Raw genomic sequence first — 21,263 nt, 5'->3', positions numbered from 1 at the left:
ATACAACAATAATATACAATTTCAGCAGAAGAACAATTCCTTAATACAAAATTACTGATTGAATCAGTGCTAGCATTTACATATCAAGGTCTGACCACGTTCTAGCAGTAGACAAGTGAAGGTGGAGATACAATTGGAGAAAAAAAAAATTACAGCAGGAGTTTGGGGTTTTTTCTTTCTTCTGTTAAATGTTAGTGGCAATATTAAAACCCAAACAAACACTTAATTTTTGCCAAAGAGAAAAGAAACCTCTCTTTCCAATGTGTTTCTAATATAGAACTCTGGCATTCATTTATCCTTTGTAACAATCAAGTAAGTATTTTGTCAACTTTTTTAAAAACGTAGTTGAGTAAATCAATGGCCTTAGCAGGAGAGACCTAATATAAAGCCAGTTTTTCCAGACTAGTGGAGCAAGATTGGCTCAAGTCTGAATGGGAGGAGGGGAGCAAAAGTGGCTTTAATCTTTCTTTGTGTCTCACTGGCATAAATTACAGCAGCACTTTTTCTTTCATTCCCCAAGCTAGCATAAGCATGTGAAAAAGACTGCTGCTTAGTTTTCAGGAGCTCAGTGTGCTTCTGAGTGTCACAGTTAAGCTTCTGTACTGAATCTGCAGAGACCAGTGCTAATCTTGAGGAAGCCATATTTCACAGTCCTCAGTCTGAGGTATTATAGGAATGAAAGAGACTGTATTTTAGGAAACATTTATAAAGGTAGGATTATGAAAGAAATATAACGAATATTTTTAGGCGTTTGTCCAGAAGAATTTCACTATGCAAAGTTTAATAGTAGATACTGTATCAAATAGGAAATCCTGGAAATAAAATGTGGAAGACATTATCAAATTTACATGGAGTAGATACTAAGTGTGTACCATGATTTAGTTCTTACTATAAATGAAATCTTGCAATATAACAAGTCTGGCTAACGTCAACATTTACCTGATCCAGAAACTGCTATTTCAATTAAAAAAAAAATAACAAAACAAACCCAAACCAACTTTAACCTACTCTCTACAACACACACTGGAAAGGTGGTGCCTTGATACCTTGTTCTAAACCCAAGTATCTCTCAGCCACAAAGTCTTTTGCTGGGAAAATATAAAAAAAAAAATAAATAGTGTGTGTTGCCACTTCTAACTGCACCAGATTTCTCACTAAAACCAATGCTAAATATTCTGAGAGAAGTTTTCCTTGCACTTTTAAAGAAGATAAAGGACATAACTATTGATGCTGGATAGAGAGTAACTTAACTGAATATTTTACAGTTTTATTTTTTGTTTCTTCTGGAGTAAAATATAACTGTCTCTACAAAGTGTGTAAAAAGTTATACAGTTTAATTGCAATTAATGTCATGACAGCAAGGGCTTAGCATTAGCACCCGATGTTGTCATGTTTAAGTGGCCTCAGTGGCAGTTTTGCAAAATTCAGAACTGGGAACAGATTACAGAATTTGACATATACAAACCAGGTTGCACTTTAAATGGTTAGTACTGAATTTCAGTGGTTTTTGACCACTGAAGCAATAAATTAATAAAAGCACACCCATTCTCTTTATTTTTTGCTATAATCAGGTGATCGGATCCATGCAAACATTTGCACTGCACAAATCAAAACAGTATTTTGTGACCAGAAAGAAGGTATCTTTAAAAGCCTTCTGAGAGCCACAAGATTTTAAACAGTCTAATTAAGTGAACAGTGCCATTAAATTTCCACTTGATTTCTTTTTAATCTTCCCTATCTTAAATGAGGTTTGTCATAAATAACTAAGGTGACAATAGTCATGCCAACATGTAATTACACAACATGCACATGAAACAATCTATTAAGCAAGATCTGAAAAGCCTTTTTGTTTAAGATGGAAGAATTTCACATAATTTTCACAACAACCTTTTGACTGGAAGTTGAAAAGTATTTTCAGGCATTGATTTATAACTTACTTTGATTGTAAAAAATGCCTATTTTTCCTATCCCTTAAATTAACCAACATTTAGAATAGCTCAGTCTCAACAAAGGTAACTAACCATAAGAATTTTAAACTGAAAACCTATGTGAAAAACCACCACTTCATTCCAAACTCCCATTTTACTCATTCTTTCTTGTCCCACAGTCTGTCTCAAAGCTGAATGGATTTATGTTATTTCATATAAAAAGAAAGAGTAAGTTTCAAAGACTAGACATCCTCCCAAAAATAAAGTGACTGTCTCATTTACACTGTCATTTAGTTACAGCTACGACAGCATTCATGGGGAAGGAAAAAGTCCATCTCTTTTAAAGATTAAGAAGCTTTGTTGTTCACATCCAACACCTCACATTTCACCCATGAAGCGTGGCACTGGTTCAGATCTGAAGCACTGGCATCACATGCTATTAATTAAATGAAGCATGCTGGCAGTCACAGTCAAGTTCTAAATAGCTGTAGAGCAGATAGAGGCCAGTAATGAGATCTGAATCCAGAAGAAGAAATCCTAAACTTCTAGCCAGGTGCAGAATGAAGAAAATATTACTGGGCTCTACTGTAACACAAACCCTAAAATCAACTGGAGATCTACTTGCAGCCTTGACTTGTGAATTGATGGGATTAATAATAGACCAAACCCCTCTACTGATGAGGATACAAACTTTGGCTGCTTCCCTAGTGGCAACAATAGGTAAGGAATGGCTTTCACATGTTAATATTCCAGTTTCTAATTGAAGGTCCTGCAGGATGAATGGGGCATCTCCATAAAATCCAAACTGAAGAAGTACAATAATGTAAAACCATACTTATCAGGACTTAGATTACCACCATAGAAACAGTTTTCAAGTAAGAAGAGAATACTGCCTCAATACAATGTTCATATACCAATACCTTCTGGTGCTCTTCTATTATTTGCTGCCTATTAGATATTATGTACTTCAACTAAGGACTTAGTTTGTTTAGAAGTGAATGGATGGGAGTATCTTTTCAATCAATCTATGAAAAAAAAGAATCACCATTATTTGCTAGCCTACGTGTCTTCCAGGTTTTGTACGGTACTGTAAACTCAACTGGTTTAGTGTGCATTGTATTTGTTTTCTTAGATGTATGGAGGGCTGCTCCTTTCGAGATTTGGGTTACTCGATCATGACAAGCTTTCAATCCAGGAGTGGTACTGGAGCTGGTTTGTAAACCTTCCGGCGCATTTTATCTGTGAGAATGCACAAACAATGGCGACCCTTCACAGAAATACCGTAAGTTGACTTGGCAACCAGGTGAGCTTTAAAGAACGAAAATGGTGGGCTCTTTTCTGCAGAAAATTCCATCACTTCAAAAAACTGTTAGGATTGTAAAATTTCTCATAGGACTAGCAATACTTCAGTATATCAATAAATCTAGCAATTTCAGGGAAGCCTCTGCCTGTTTTCAAAGATCAGAGAGGAGCAGAAGACAGTCCAGAATTTTGGTTAAGGATATGACAGGTGAATTTTTATGGCAAAGAATCCGTTCCTTCCACAAAGACCAGTATTCCATCTGGAAAAGCATAGATATGTATTTCTTACATTTCTTAAGTAGGTAAGGCTAGTAAAAATTCAGCTGGAAAGCCCTATTTTTAGGACTAGATAGCCATAGTAAAAAGATTCATGTGGTAGGGTTGGTTAGTTCACTTCCACTTACAACTTTACTGGGGAAGAATATAATTACAGACAGTATATATAATATGAAGTTTTGTGAAGAACTGTTTTGAAAGTTTATTGGAAAATTTAGAATTTACGTGACTTTGGTAAACGGGAGTTGTATATAAAAACAGGATAAAATTCAGAAAGTGCAATGGCTGAATTTCAGTAAGAGCCATCAACAGCATGTGTACAGACACAAATAGGTTAGGCAACCATTCAGTAGGACAAGATATGTAGCTTGGAAGGGATTGGAAACCAGGCATGAAAGAAACAATGACAAATAAAGTAATCCTTGCACTCAACACTGCCAAAGACTTAGCCGAGTGTTGTATCTAGTCTCCGATTTCATGCTTTGGAAGAGATGAACCACTCAGAACTCCCAGAATTACTTGATGGGAGGGTGTTTCAGAGTACTAAGTATCACTCCTATCCTATTTGAAGAGGAATATATTGCATAGATTAACTAAAGCAATCAAACTTTGAATACGTTTGATTGCATCAGATTTTTTTCTCCCACAGATGGATTATCTTTAAGCAAAACATTTTTTGTCGTATTCATGGGATCTGCATCACCAGTTTTATCATCTGCAAATGCCGTAACACTTTCTGGTCTGAAATCTGGGGTTTACTATAGCTGTAACTATTTGATACTATAATCAGAGCCTTGAAGCGGAACGACAACCTGACTACATGTCACAGGCATGCAACTATATGTGTACAGCAGTCCAAGTGCTGAAGAAGATGAGGAGGCTGCAGTGTTCTGTATAAAATGTAGCCTTGTGCAGTGTTTTCACTTTCAAATTCAGGCTTATCCGCTAAACCAGATGGTGAGTACCAAGTAGATAAATTATTCCAGCTGGGTCTTCTGCTGTGACATATTTGGTTTTCATACTATTAGTCTCTAAGCAGATGACACCTTACTGCCACCGTGTCTTCCTGGGTAAGACTTTAAGTCCAGTTCTTCCAGATCATCTCTACCTACCTCTGCTGCATGCTGTACAGCCTTTGTGAAAGAGAAGAATGAAGCCATGCACCTGACTCATTTGGACTGTAAGTTAATAAAGAAAAACTCATGATCCAATAGTACTGAAGATATCTCACAAATCATTAAAAGTATAAGCAATAGTTTTCAACATGGAACCACAGGGACAATAATGGTTGTGCCTAGAAGAACTAGCATCAGGCATGTCCTTCCTGAGGTACTGAGATGCTGTAAAAATGTGTGTTTCTACTTGTTTGCAGACATTTTTATTGCTATGAATACCCTTTCTGCCAGTATCAACCATATTTATTTTGATACTTTTGAATTCTGTAGGGGAAATTGGATTTTGATTGCTGCAGACAGATGTATGTAATTGTTCTTACATAGCAGTACTGTTCGCAATAGAAATGTCTCAGCAAAGATTCTGTATTTCATGTTAAACCTTTGTATTATGCATTTCTCTTCAGTTCTCTTCACAACACTTCCTCAGATGCTTTTTTAGACAGTAAAATCTGGTAATAATTATCAAACACCATATACAGTGTTTACAATAGAGTCATATTTCTTCTTTTTTTCTTGCATAAAAAGTAGAATGCTGCTGAAAAATGCCCAAATGTCTGCTATGCAGCATGCCAACACAGCAGCTCAGCCAAATATGCAGAGAAGTTTGCCAAATAAAAGAAAACATAACAAATTGGTAATGGTTTTTATCTTGACAGAAAATGAAAATTATACCTCAATGTGTGGCCACTCATGCAGACACATAAAAATGTCTTAGAGGCAATCATTTCACCTCAGATAACACAACCTGACAGTAGAGCAAAGCATACTGGCAGGCTTTCACTTCCCATAAAAACAGCAACCATAACCTACAAAAAATCACAGAATTTGTGCATATCATATATGCATATGTCACATGCTAATTATATTTAATAGAAGTCAAATAAAGTAGAAGTATTGTCTTTTGAGGAGTAGTTTAGAATTAAGAAAGAATATTAAACTGTAAAGTCACTATAATTATCCCAAATATTCCAACACAGCAAGGACACTGAAAATGTAAACACTTAGCCCAAAATATATTTACCACTCCAAGCAATTCTAACAATCATTAATAGTTTTTAGAAGACTTAATTCCTTTGTTGATGCTTCATGTGTTCATAGCAAATTTATGCAACATGTTCATTCTACAATTTACTTAGCTTCGAAGAAAATTCTTTGAAGAGATGTCTCATCTGTTTGTAAAGTTAACGTGTCATTAACTGCACTACAAAATTAATAATAAGTTAATTATTGGTCTATTACGTAGTTTCATATTATTCTAAGTCTTTGTTTTAGTGTAATTCTGAATGCAATATTATTTTCTGAAGAAAAATACAACTTCATAGTCTGAAATTACAGCACCCTTCTTCATTCAGTATTACTTACAGATTATTGCCAACTATGTGTCAGTAGTTACTCAGAAAGGGAACACTGATCGGACTGTGTAATACAGTCTTTAAAAGACTGGTTATATTACTGTGACAAGAAAAATATCAGATATGAAGAACAGTCTTTCAGGTTCATGGAAAGGCTGCATAAGGGAGGTTCAGGCTGGACATGGGAGGTTTAGGCTGGTCATTGGGAAGCATTTCTTTACCAAGAGGGTGGTCAAACCCTGGAACAGGCTTCCTAGAGAGGTGATTGATGCCTCAAGCCTGTCAGTGTTTAAGAGGCATTTGGACAATGCCGCTATTAACATGCATTGACTTAGTCAGCCCTGAAGTGGCCAGGCAGTTGGGCCAGATGATTGTTGCAGTCCCTTCCACTTGAAATAGTCTATTCTGTAATTCTTGGAGAACTTAGAAGCACAATGGTAGCTCAGAAGAATCTCAAAGCAGAGTGAAATCAAGGGACCTCAAAAATTATGCTGTATGTTATCATCATTACAGAGACTGAGATAGGAAAGGACATAATAAAACAAGGCTATACGGTCTGAAGAAGCAGCCCATAAGATGGTGACAAGAGAAAACTTAAAGAAATAGCAAGTTAGTAACAACAGTTACTGTGAAAGGGGAGTGATTTAGGAAATTATTTTCTCTGTTGTTTCAAAACCACTAATTCACAGCCAAGACGCTTGTGTTCTGATCTACCTGTTAGAATAGCCAAAGAATATAAGCAAAGAAAGCAAGGCAATATTTCCAGATAATTGAAGTAACATTAAATGTAGAAAGAAAACTTACATGTCAGAAAAATAACCTGAATTTCTATTTTAAAATTTCATAATCTGTTCTTCTGAGGTATGATAAACAAACAAATAAAGAGCAGAGAGCGAAGAGCAGAGAGAGGGCGAGAGCGAAGAGCAGAGAGAGGGCGAGAGCGAAGAGCAGAGAGAGGGCGAGAGCGAAGAGCAGAGAGAGGGCGAGAGCGAAGAGCAGAGAGAGGGCGAGAGCGAAGAGCAGAGAGAGGGCGAGAGCGAAGAGCAGAGAGAGGGCGAGAGCGAAGAGCAGAGAGAGGGCGAGAGCGAAGAGCAGAGAGAGGGCGAGAGCGAAGAGCAGAGAGAGGGCGAGAGCGAAGAGCAGAGAGAGGGCGAGAGCGAAGAGCAGAGAGAGGGCGAGAGCGAAGAGCAGAGAGAGGGCGAGAGCGAAGAGCAGAGAGAGGGCGAGAGCGAAGAGCAGAGAGAGGGCGAGAGCGAAGAGCAGAGAGAGGGCGAGAGCGAAGAGCAGAGAGAGGGCGAGAGCGAAGAGCAGAGAGAGGGCGAGAGCGAAGAGCAGAGAGAGGGCGAGAGCGAAGAGCAGAGAGAGGGCGAGAGCGAAGAGCAGAGAGAGGGCGAGAGCGAAGAGCAGAGAGAGGGCGAGAGCGAAGAGCAGAGAGAGGGCGAGAGCGAAGAGCAGAGAGAGGGCGAGAGCGAAGAGCAGAGAGAGGGCGAGAGCGAAGAGCAGAGAGAGGGCGAGAGCGAAGAGCAGAGCAGAGGGCGAGAGCGAAGAGCAGAGCAGAGGGCGAGAGCGAAGAGCAGAGCAGAGGGCGAGAGCAGAGCAGAGAGAGAGAGCAGAGCAGAGAGAGAGAGCAGAGCAGAGAGAGAGCAGAGCAGAGAGATTAAAGGAAAAGAAAAAAGTAGAGGAGAGGAGAGGACAGGAGAGACATAGAGGGCTTGGTTAGATTATAGCTGTGAGAAATTCTGAGTTCTTTGAAAACAACAAAATAATTTTAAATAAAGACTTTAATCAATAAAATGAAAAGCAAGATGTTTGAATTGCTACCATTTTGAAAGAATCACAGGATTTTTAATACCCAACTTAGTAACACTTAAGTGCATTTCCAGATGGAAATGCCAAGATATGTCAAGATGAAAGCAGACTACACTAATGCCCACAAAAAAACACTGAAAAAACAAATGCACTCATTACACAATACTTATGTAAAAATGTTGCTTTATAAACTGTAAGATTTCCACAAGTGCTATACTACTGGAGTTATTCTTTCTGCTAGTACATGTATCTGAAGTTTTCTACAAATCCTAGAATCTCCCTTGTCAGGTCTCAGCTCAATTCAGTGAAAAGCAAGAAGGTGTGAACGTAAAGTTGCAGATTCTGTGTAGTTTTATCTTATTAAATTAAAACATATGCAATGGTTCATTACGTATATGACACAAGCAGGAAAGGAAGTTATTTAAGAGTGATCTAAAATTTTAGTCTCATCAACACAGCTGGTCTCAGAATTTGCAATTCAGCTTACCTTTTACGACCTATGATGTTTTTTGTGATTTTTATGCTATGTATCTTCAAATAGTCTTAAGATATTCTGATCCTATATATATATAAACACACATTTTTATAATATAGCTTACCGTAACTTGATGTGTAACTTACAGGTAGCTGAAGAATTTCATTTATCAACATATGGAAAAAATATATGAGTTAATATATGGAATGAAAAATGTTTTTTACATCTTAACTTCCTCACAGCCTTTTTTACGGTGTCTTTTCTTACTTCAGCATGCACATCTTTCTCATTTGTAGAAAGTAAAAATAACAAAGTTATTTAGACAGTCTGTATATCCTACCAGTGCCAACTGTTGTCTTATGTGAGAAAACCAATTTAATTAACGTGATTACCTTACAGTTTTGTACAAGTCCTGTAGAAACAGATACAGGATGCTTGAGTCACATTTAGGTACATCATTTATTTTCTATTTTAAAAAGATGTCAGTTGGACATGCTTACATATTTTAGTTTTTCTCCTTATTGTAATTAAAATTTTTCAGGTTTAGTTCTGGTGCTAGTTTGGAGATTTTGGGGCAGGCAGGTATCCAACTGGTTTCCCTCTCCCAAGAAAGGAGCCTTTAGGAAGACCATAAGCATACATCTGACATACCTTCACTTAATAATTTTAAGTTTTCTGGGATACAGAAATATTCGTTGTCTTAAAACACAAAAAACTTTGTTAAGTTTCTATTTTAGTGGTAGTGTTGCTGTACTTGTGATGGCTTAGGCACACAACTCAGGAAAAAGTTGTAGGCACAGACAACTTATTTCGTTAGACCAGCTATATTGCTCACCTTGTAAAATAAGATGACCCATCCTTACAAAACATTTTTGCAATGTTGTTTTGCTTTTTCCCTAGCAATTTTATGCAGATACTTTTATTACTCTTTAACAGCTTGCAGCCTAGGACTTCAGGATCACACTTCAAATCATACCAATTTTCATCCCCTTCCCTACCTACAGTTTGTTCTTAGGATGGAAGATGAACATGAGACAACACAGTACAAGTTGCTTCCTTGACTGGGAATTGTTGGGGTCATAACTCCTGCAGTGCTTTACCAATTCAAATGCTACCCTGCTTCCTTGGAGTGACCCTACAGTTCAGATGAGTCTATCTTAACCTCATCCATCAATTTCTAAAATACCTATCACCCCCAACACAGAACTTTAGTAGGACACAATGCAGAACATCTTATACACTTCTGCCTTTTTTTCTGGAGTGCTGAACCAGTACATTTTAGCAGACTCCTGCTGCAGCAGCTGCCTTCAGATTTGGTGAATTTACACTTAACAGTGAGACTCTGTCAGTGTGGTAGGCTTGCCAGCTCTAAACACAGAAATCCAAATCCAAAAAACTCACCATCCTTCATCATTATCTACTTCAGGTTCAGAAACCTCATCTTCAGGAGTTTCTTCAATTGCCTGGGTTAATTTTGATTTAAATCGGTCCAACAGTGCCAGTGTCTGAAATTAAATACATGGGTTTAGAGATGTTATACATATTTACACACAACAATATGTATATACAACATCTTTGAACTGTTATTATTTTGAGAAATAGTACAATGAGATGGAAGAATGATCTTTCATATGAACTTGTAAGAAACACTGTAGAGAGCTAGAGTAGGGGGGTGTGTGTCTGAGAAAATCGAGAATGCATTGAGAGTGCCCGTCAAGAGAACAAGTGAGAGCGAGCAGGCAATGCTGAGGCAGCAAGAGAAAGCAGGGACGGCGTCCTGCAGGTGTGAAAGCACACTTGTCTGACTGTCTAGTGAAATCAAAATGCATATTTAAGGAATAAAACCTTGTGGCTCCTTACAGAATAAAATAGGTGATTTTAAAGACTACTGACAATTTTTACTGTAAAGCAATCCATTGTATAAATTACAGATCATTCAAGCTTTGAAGACACAGTTGGATTGATATTTATATACTTTACATTGCTGATCTTTTAAATTCTGTACTGACACTAAAAAAAATTCAAAGCTTTTGACTTTGCAATGAATGAACCTTAATGCAATGAATGCACCTTAAGTAATTATACAGATACAGGTTCTTGCACTGCATACATTAAGCTCATACTGATTTATATTTGCTGTTTTATTCTCCAGCTGACATTGTCCAGTCTTTTGGCTACAATGAAGTCACTAAATCTCAGGTGACACCTGAGGTACCACAGATCTTGTTTCTATCACCTGGGATGATATTTTGATTATGCAAGAATTGTATGCCTAAGCCTTGTGATAGGAGAGGGGGCTCTTCAGCAAAAGGGCAGATCATATGAATAATCTGCACAGCCCACTTCTTGCTGATATTTGAGATATTCTTGGAAAGGAAAGCATCAGGGAATAAGCACTTGACTGAATTTACGTGGCAGGCTACATTTGATCTGTAGGTGATAGGTTGGCAGCCTATGTTGTAAAACACCTCTGTATGGCTGTTTGGTTTTGTTTGGTCAAGTTTTTCAAATTTAAAAGAATAAAAACTAAACAAGAATAGAAAACAGAAATAGGAAATACCAGAAGTGTTCACTGGAATCAAATTTCCTTCTGGGAGCAATCTTAACTTTAGGAGTTTCCTGGCTTTTGGATTCTTTCAAACACTTATCTTAGCACTGCCAAAGGCAGGTTTTGGAGCATTTTTTGCATTTATTTTTTTCATTTTCTGTTTAAGATTGGAGTGAGGAAAACTTCAAAGATAATTTGGACCTGCAAAACATTCAAGTTCTATAGCATTCCATACTGTTGCAAACAAAGCCTGTACTTTGAACAGCTGAGACACAAAATCCCTGCCTAGGCCATCAGAAGGCAAGAAACAAACCCTTTTTATATGAAATTTTTACATTGAATTGTGAACAACCAAAGACACATTCCTTTTGTCTTGTCTATCTTTCTCTGGTGCCAGAGGTGCTGTGAATAGATCTGGAGACAGAAATAATTTCTAAGTATCTTAGTAGGCATTTTTGCAGTGAGTGATTAAATGCCATACTGTGGATCAAGTAACTTTATAAACTGATTCTTGTGGAATTACAAGGTTAGGACTTCCAATATCTAGTTTGTAAGGAGACACATACCTTTCCCCCCTCTTTAATTCTTGCATGGAGTTACCATGGAAAATGGCATTGTGCTGTAGGACCAGGTAGAAGGGATACAAGGCTACAAGAGGCTCTCCACAAGTGAAATGGACTACAAAGAACTTGATTAATTACTGTTTAACAGCAGGCACATCCCTATCATCTCATCTTGTTTTCCTATGATGTCCAGGACAGGACTGTTATAAATTAATTAGATGTGGTTTTAAGTCCCTTGATCCACATTGCCAACAGAGCTTTAGTACTCTTTGATTCAAAGTTAATGGGCTTTTGAATGCAAGTTTCCATAAACTTAGTAGTTTAGAGCTGTATCAGCTGGTCACACATATAAAGGTTTGCCAGCCACTGCTCTTAAGCTACTAAGCCTAAAGTTTCCAATCTCTTCTAGCTTCAACAGTTGAATATGAAAATCTTCATAGTTGAACTGACATGCACTTATAAACCAATGCATTTGGATGTAAACAGATTTTCAGTTAACGGTATTTTCCACTTCACAGGCAGTTTCATGTATTTAACAGTTTGAAACTTTCTTATTTTAGAAAAAACAAATATTTATGTCAAACTTTGCTCATATTTGCATACTGAAGTCTACATACATCCATTCTGAAAAATAATTTTCATTATATTTAAAAAGCCTATTTTTTTCCCCAGTACAATTAAAAACTGTTTCTGTTCACAACACCAAAAGGTATGGATGAATGTAATTTCTTTAAAACATAACTTAAAATGTTAAAAACCCCAGTGTGGAGAGATGCCAAGTATGCAAACTTCTCTCCCATGTTACCTTATGGCAAGCTGCAGAGCCAAGGAAAGCACTGTACAGAAATGCAAACTCTTGTAAATGTAATCAAATATACATCTGTGTGGGCAGCATTTTCCTTTTGGAAGATTTTAGTGACTAAACCGACAGCACTTTCGAATACACATTGAAACTTCACTTACCTGTCTACTTTGGTAATCAAAATTGCCAACTAGATGGTACACAATTATTTTTACAAATAAGACTATTTTTTTAATGAAAAATAAAACTTACTGTATTTTAAAACTTTTATTTTTAAACAAATGAAGAAAGAAATATTTTCAGAACTTTTTCTGGATTTTTTTCGCCAGATTGTCAAACTATTACCTGATCTTCACGAGAAACTCCTTTCTTTGGCTGCTGCTTCCTCTTGTCTTCGTATTTTCTCTTCTCCTGAAGGTATTCTTCAACAACGCTGTTTGGAGCAGGTTCCTCCTCTGAGTAAGGAAACATATTTGGTTAAACAAATTAAATCTAGTTTTATGATTTAGTACCATTTTGGAGATTGTTTCTGACTTCTGAAAAACCAAGCAAAACACTTCCATAAAATGTTTCAGTTGTATTGCTTTCTCAGCAAGTAGAATGATTAGCTACCTGCTGAAGTGAAAAACACAACACTGTACTGGGCAGACAATGAGTCCAGAAATTCTTGTTTCAATTTTATTTTGCTATGGAGCCAGGGAAAGCAGGGTAACAGAAATAAAACCCCTGATGTTAAGATGAGAAATGAAAACTGCTGAAATTCCTTTAACAAGTTTACCTTAATTCCTGAAACTCTTTCTTGGAACAGCCAAACTGTTATGTGTATTAATATTCTATGACTATTTGTTACAGAGTAGAAAAATATAGACAAATATTGCCTATAGACACATTCACAGTTTTCCTGTTTTGTAGGCTGAAGTAGCCACAAACCAAATGCTTAACCTTGCAATATGGAAAAAACCCATAACATTTTTACTTTAGAGATCATTTTGTCAATCAGGAAAAAGCCTCCTTAATAACCAAGTAATATCTGGACTAGTCAACAGCTACTCTTGCCATAACAAATTAATAATTTAACATGACGAAAATGCAATTCAAAAATTATCAACACCATCCTTTCATATTTTCTTTCTCTTGAATAGCATTACGACATTTCACACTTTGATTTAGTATATTTGAAATTTATGTACACGTATTTACAGGATTGTTATTCCTGATAAGGAACCGAAGAAGAACTCCAGATGTCCACTTCAAATGATCAACAGAAAAAATTTATGAAGGAAAATGTTTCATCAAATTTCAGGATATACAGCCTGATGAACTGTGAATCTAAATCAAAGCCTGTATCAGCTTTTTTTACATAACTGCTGACTGCCACCCAGAGAAAATTTTTGATTCCAAACAAACTTCTCTCTCACCTGAAGTTTTCTATAAAGTTCATAAACACAGCATTTTATAATAAGAGGAAATAAATTTTAATGGTATATCTACATGTAAATTACTTATTTATATATTTCTACAAATAAAATCTCATCCTTTTTATTCTAATATATACGTCACATGTATGTATTTAAAGAATATCAGGGAAAACAATCAAACATACACAATACCATTCAGAGCTGGTTTTTTCCTGTTTTCCAGTAGACATGCTGGATAAAATGAAGAACAGAGGATTACAGGTACCAGCAAGATAAAGAAAAAAAAAAAGTCATCTTCTAGAATGACCAAAAAAGATAAATTTATATACACAGACATTTAGGGATTATTAAGCCTCTGAATAAATGAAATAAAATCTACTATAGAACCTCATGCAGCATAACAGCAAATGAACTGGAAAGAATAACAAAGTACAGTATAAAACTAAAAATCATAATGGCTCATCTCCATCTTTCCCCCTATTACATCAGGTTTTTTCTACTAATAAAAATCTCCATTCTTAATTCAAGACCAATCCCTTGTGAAGACAAACCACTAGTTTTCGCATGAATGCATGTATCCAATCAAACTTGATCACTGTGTGGAAACAACTTACTGCCTTGTGTTACTAACATTGTGCCTCTAGATAAAGAACCTGAACTACAAAACCACTTGCTTTCTTACAAAGAACAACCTTTTGGGTATGTTTAACTTCGGGGGTAATTTGAAATAAATCCCATTTACCCAATTATAAGTATAATTTCCCACCTATGACAAGTAAAAGAACTGAGAAAAGCGTTCTTGAATACTTATGAAAATGACAAGTCTCAAGCTGGCCATAAACATTTAAAGCTGTGATCCAAACTTTGATAAAGATATGATGAATTTAAAGAAGATGTGGTCCTTAGTTATATAGGTCTTTTGACTAAGATTTTAGTTTGATCTAGTGCAGCTCAAATATAGTTCTTATACAAACATCTTAAATTCCCCTGCAGTTGTGTGTTTGTGTATTTTTATCACACTCATATGGTTGTCACTTTAATGTTAACACAAATACTTTACATTTCAGTTTAAGACGTGAGATTACTGTTTTCTAGGGTCTTCGCCTGTCAGTTTTTCTAATCTTCAACTTCATTCTCGGCCTCCTAGGAAAGCCTTTTCCTAAGTCAGACAAAAGATAATCAGATCCACCTGAACTAACTTCAGGGAGAGTCAACCAAAACAGTTACGCACTTGTATGCATCATATTTCTGCACCTTTCAATAAAATGACTTAAAGACATGCTTATATTTCTCTATGAGGTCTTATAAACCACATTAAAAGCAAGTAATACAACAGAAAGGATTTTCAAGAAAAGCCCCTAAGTCAGTGAGTTTCTAACTAATTTAAAAACTTTTGAAAATTCCAAACAATCATTTCAAAGACACAAAGCTTTATTTTTATTAATAGAAATAAAACATTCAGTTTTGGTAAGTAAAAACTCCTTATGAAAATTATTAATGAATAAAATGAATAAACTCAGGTAACCAGCAAGCAAAAGAAGACATCCAGAAGGGATACTTGTTGGTGGGAAGAACTCTTTTAAAATGTAAAAAACATTTTAAAATGTAAAAATAGATTGCTGGCTACTACTCTCTATCTCCCAGTCAGCATTCCAGAGCCCCTCCAGATCTTTTGCAATAGAGCTGGAGAAATGAAGAATGACAGCACTGTACAATGGACTTAATCTTCACATCAAGCTTGAAAAACTTAGGTCCAGCTTGCTGATCCAGCAAAAGTATGAGGATCATTACATTGGTATTAAAATATTTAAGCTCCAAACTCCTTAATCTAAGAGGAGTTATTCAAACAAAAATTAATGAAACACAACATAGATGCACAGCAGTGAAATAATAATTAAATGTCTCATTTAAGTACTGCAGGATGCAGAAGATGCTAGTTCAAGTTACAGGGATCTTGTAGCACTCGTGCCCTAGTGGCATCTCATCACAAAGTGTAAATAGCATCACAGTTTGAACAAGTTGCTGTGTATATTCTGTCAGTAAGGAAGGTGAGGAAAAGAAAAATAAAAAGACAACCTTCCTTATTGGAAATCCATTTCATCCTACTTTTAACAGAATTTGTAAGTACATTGCTACTTACCTTAGCTAGCTTGATTTACTGCCAAGAGACCATTCATCTTAGTGAGACAAAAACTTTAGCATTTAAGTAATTTATTTTCTTTCAGATAGATTCTTCTGTCCTGGAATATTCCTTTAATGAGTAACAGATGCCAACACGACGGTATAATCTAACCTAAAACTTCATTTTTGGGACATGGTTTCCAACGATAGCCTGAAACTAAGGAAGATATTCCAAAGTCTTTCAACCAGAAAGGAAGAGACTGATTTAAAAAAAAAATAATAATACAGAAGGGTTTATTATGCTCACACTTAAATTAGAAACCGTTCAAATGATGTCAGGTTTTAACTACAAAATTGCAGAAGTATAACTAAGACATGAGAACTTGATCCAGGGGTGTTGAACTGAACTGAATGGCAGTCTGGATGGTTTTGTATGAATCCCTAAATAGGAAGTAGAGCAGAAGAGAAAGCTTGATAGTAAACATTCAAGAAAAGTTCCATCAGACATGATCTATTTCAGAAACTGCAACTGAATTTTATCTTCCACGATATGAAAACCAAGAAGCATGAGTTCTAGGCCTGCTGACTGAGGCAGATTAGAGAAGTACAATCACTGCTTATGCTCACATTCACACTGGCCTTAATCACTGGGCTTCATTTCTAACATTGCAGGTGGGGCAACTTTGGCTTAGCATGTACACCAGTTGTAGCATGGATAAGGTACAATTGGAGACAGATGTATTTCAGTATGCATACAATCTCCCACAGTATGATCTTTGCTATTTAACAGTTTTGCTATTTGTACCAGTCTTGACAAACCTTGTAATAATTACTGTCCTTGTAGCAAAGGTGGTAGATTCTGTATAAAATGTAGACATTTTGTTTCCTTTTTAAGAAAGAAATAATGAAGCTGCATATAAAACATTTGTTGGAGAAAGAAGCTGTTTGGTTTGCTGAAAGCATTACCGGAAACACTAATCTTCAGAAGGGTAGAAGCAATACGTATTATGATAGAGAAAAATACATGCTGTGTCTGAAGGTTTAATATCACTATAAAAAAGAAAGAGCCTACAGTACTGACAAGGATCAATGAAAGAATTTTGGTTTATGTTTTTTCTTTGATAAGGTACAGCTAGCATGAAGATTTTTACACAAGACAACAAGTATGTTACGTTGCAAAACATTCCTGATATGCTGAACTTCACAAAAGTAGTCCCATTAACTCTTGTAATACACTTTGCATACATGATCATGAGTTCATGCAGAACCCAGGTAAGATAACAAGTAGAGAATACAAAGAAATCTGTATTAAAGGGCACCCCGGTTTATTTAGCAGGGTTTGTGTATATTTTAAATGTGGTGGACTCATTAACTTTTTTCCAGTATCTCAAATGTATTCTTTAGCAACTCAGATGACACATTTGAAACGATAAAAGAGCTATTGGGCAGAAATTTCAAGAAATGTATGGTATAGCTAGACTAAATACCAAAGGGAAAACAACAAATTGAAAAACCTGGACAACTTGTTTGAAATGAAAGAAGTTATGACTGAATGTCTTTGTGTGTTAAATTAAGAGGCCTAAAACACATTCCTGTATTTGTGCAATACATTCCACTTTTGGCTATTCATCAATATTCCGTTTATATTGCATTCCTCTGGAAGTACAGAGATATTTGGTACTGATTTTAAAAATCTTGATGAGATTCAAATCTTGACAAGAAGAATTATTTTTGTTCCAAAACAAACAAAACCCTTATGAATTACAGAAGAAGTTCGGATAGATCTCAATATTTCATGAATTAAAATGGAATTCCTATCAGAAGTGACAGATGGAGAACATAAAGCCACTTTCTATAATTAAGAGCTAAGACAGATAACACACTTCTTCCAGAATCCAGGAAAAAAATTTCTTCCAGCATTAAATACTGTGTCTTTGAAAATAAAAACATTAATTTCCTGTGAAGTAAAATAACAGTGAATCTACAGGAAAATACAATATGAAATAATATTATGCTTCAAAGAATTTAAAACATACTCTCCACTATGTTTTTGTTTAGGACCAATTCTACTTGTGGTTTTCTTTGCACCTTTAAATACTATTCAGTTACTGTTACTATAGCTCTGGCCTGCCTGAGTTCCTGAAGAGCTACTGTTTGCCTACAAGTCAGATTTAGTAACCATGAATAACTAGATTTGTTTACAAGATGAGCTTCCAGGGGTTGGACTTATACCTGGATTTTCAGTTTGCTACAGTGAAAAAAAAAAAGCAACAGTTTTAGAACAAACTTACTTGATCATTAACAGACTCAAACAATAAAATCTTAGAATTCCTAGAGTCTCAAAACATTCTTTGAAAGAGCATAGCCCACTGATTTCTAAAAAAGTGTAACCTTTAATACGCAATAGTGTAAGTTTCTAGTGAAAGTCTTCTGAACTTTGGTAGCTTTTACACACACAGTCCCAGTCTAAAACGTGGTTAATTTGCTTATGTCAATTAATCATGAGCACATGCTTCAGTTTACTACTAAAATCAAAGCTGGCTTACAGTGAGGTTTTTGTCCTCTTTTCTTTTGCAGGGAGACAAGAGGGAAAGGCATTCACTACAGCAGGGAAGAGACTAAATAGGGATGCTGGGTATTATGTTATGAGATTAAATGAGAAATGTTAGTAGTGAAACAAAGGTTTGCAAAAGTGACACAATAAAGACACATACCTTGATACAATGCAGCTATACTGTATATACTGCAAAATTCTCATGCTTAATGTATTTATGCTGCATAATTTCCAAGCCACTAAAATTTGGATTTTGTTGTTTTCATGATATTCTCGAGGGTGCATAATTTGGTTAGTCTCAGACTTCAAGAAAGCATGTTACTGTGTAAGACAGGACTTAAATCTTATTTAAGTGCCACTGACATTACCCAAACTTAGGAATAAAACAGAAATAAAACATAACCTTAAACTGGCATCCTTGCTAGATTTTGAGTTTTCTAAATACTTCTATCATTGGATTACCATACTACAATTAAAAGAAGACAGAAAATATGTCATGCCTCAGTAGAATTTTTACACTTGAATGTTGGTTTTTATATCAGTTTTTAGGTTTTGCTGCTCAGATAGTATTTTGTAGCTTTTCTGTTTTCTCATGTGTGAAAATTAAAGTTCACCTTTCACAGATTATCAATTTACAAAAATGATCTAACATGTAAAACTAAAATACTACTTAAATACTACTAGTATTTAAAAACAACATATATTTAAACAAGTGGGCAGATGGTATTTATCTAAAGCAAACCTCACTGAAGTATATTCACAGGTTTACACTACAGAACTTCGAGAAGTTTTTTCAAATATTTTATTAAGCACTTCAAAATGCTTAAGTAATTCAGCACTCAATTTATAGTGTTTGATGTAATTTCTGGCATCACTACAGCAAATGTCACATAAAAGAAAACCATCTTATTTAAAGCAAGGTCTTGACAGCAGTCTGGCATAGTCAACAATCTTATTCACAAATTGGAAGGCTGGTTATAATCAAACATGTACAGAGGGAATCAAGTTTTTCTTCTCAATCCTCTTGAAACAATGTAAACACTTAAATTTTCACCCCCAAATCTTTCTTAATTACTCTCATCTCTGAATACAGAAAAAAATTAGGTAGGTATAATATATAACATGAACAATTTGAAGCAGCGATACTAACTGTGATACCCACACTAATAAAGGTCTGCCCAGTGGACATAAAATAGATGTGTTGTGCTGCCACCTATTCCTTAAATGTCCTCTCAGAATTAGCCCTGATCCTGCAAAAAGTCCAGTATGACCTAAGACTTATTCTCACAGTTCTGTGGTCTCCCACTACAGCTGCAAGTTTTAGCTGAGATGCAGTGTTTATTAATCAAGCACAGATTCATATTAACACAGTTACATAGCCTCTGAACTAGCATTTTTTCCTAATGCTCACAGCATAGGCAGACACCATGCTAGTGTCTGCACCATCTGGATAGACATACCTGATGCGGCATGACACAACTCACTCTCCATCCCACATTCCCCAAGAGGATAGGCAGAGAACAGTAGAAAAATCTCCTGCTACACACACATTCATTTCCTCACAGTAATTGGTTTTAAATATATGTAATTTCTTATATGTAAATTAATGCGGAACAGGTAAACTGTTACACATCTAGCAGTCTGTCTCACATATTGACAGTTTTATTACATTGATGAAAATTTAGTTCAATAAACAAAAAATTACTAAGTGAGATATAATAAATGCTTTTAACTTTGAGGCAAACTTACTTGCTCAGGTACAACACTTTTACTGCTGTTACACTGCATTATATTCAAACTAAAGTGTTTCTAGGGTCTACAGTTATTTTTCAGTTGTAAATGGCTGTTTCACAGTAAAGGTATCCTTCATTTCTTTCACTTACCATCTTTAAACAATTAAGATTCCACCCTGCCATCCCACTCTACCCAAATTAGACATATCTTCAAGTATTTCCCAATAAATTAGTTCATGTAGTCTTCTGCTAGTTTGGGGGTGGTGGTTGTCCAGTCGTTTCCAGTGTCTTTTTTTGGTGGTATGATACTTGGAACAGAGTACAGTAGTACAACTGTGCTTTTACAGTTAATGCCTTTGTAGCAATGACCACACAATCACAGCCACATCACAGTGTAAATTCATGTTCAGTTTTCTAGTACAAACCTGAAGTATCTTCCACTGTTGTGGCTTTCCCATTTTCTTTATTTTATGAGTTTGTGTGTGAAATTATTTTTCCTTAATACTGTGTGCATGTGCATGTGAATTTAGTAACCTCATAGTAACTATAGCCTAAGTATTAATATTTTGAATCCATAGTTAAGTTATAATTTAAGTAAAATCTATTTGATTCACTTTGTAAATGATAAACCAATGATTAAGTGCTGTTAAAATCCTATGATCAACCTTAAACTGTGAATATTTCTGATATCCTTTAGATATAAACCATTGACCAAATCTGAGGTTAAGATTGGATCTAGCCATACCTAAATTCTATTAACAGTTTGGAAAGCAAAGAGGTCCATTCTGAACCTCTGGACTCAAAGGGAGGGTTCTCCCTTAACCTTTTACATTTTTAATCTCTGTGTAAATCATTCCAGCTTAATCTTAATTTGTTTCTTCTTTGTGTAATTTATCTATGTAGTAAGCAATAAAGTGAACCTTGCCATTGAACTTTGTGAAGTTGCACTCCCACAAATTCCTATTAAAACTATTTCACTTATACCTTTGATGGTGATTCTTTACATGACTTAACCTAAACCACTCGTTTGTGACTAAGTGGTGTAGTCAGCAGGATGGCAAGTGATATCACTGATTACTTACAAAAACATGGAATAAATCCAAGTCCTAAATTTTCAGAAGAATGGGCTCATGATAATTGGCATGATCAGGAAGCTGGAGAAAAACAGTTAAAGGTGGCCAGAGGCAATTACAGAACATGGAAAAGG

General features: G+C 35.7%; 1 protein-coding gene across 1 annotated transcript in view; it reads right to left on the bottom strand.

Annotated features, from left to right (window-relative positions):
- CWC27 (CWC27 spliceosome associated cyclophilin) overlaps nt 1-21,263 on the bottom strand; it is a 122,076-nt gene that overhangs the window by 8,745 nt on the left and 92,068 nt on the right. Inside the window, exons 12-13 of the mRNA XM_014281333.3 lie at nt 12,576-12,685; nt 9,719-9,822 (exon numbers count right to left, since the gene is read on the bottom strand). Coding sequence (XP_014136808.1) covers nt 9,719-9,822; nt 12,576-12,685 — 214 coding nt within the window. The remainder of the gene's footprint in view (nt 1-9,718; nt 9,823-12,575; nt 12,686-21,263) is intronic.

This window comes from Falco cherrug, chromosome Z (assembly GCF_023634085.1).
Source record: "Falco cherrug isolate bFalChe1 chromosome Z, bFalChe1.pri, whole genome shotgun sequence".
Lineage (NCBI taxonomy): Eukaryota > Metazoa > Chordata > Aves > Falconiformes > Falconidae > Falco > Falco cherrug.
The sequence above is the reverse complement of the archived record's forward strand: the minus strand, read 5'-3'. Positions and strand labels throughout refer to the sequence as shown.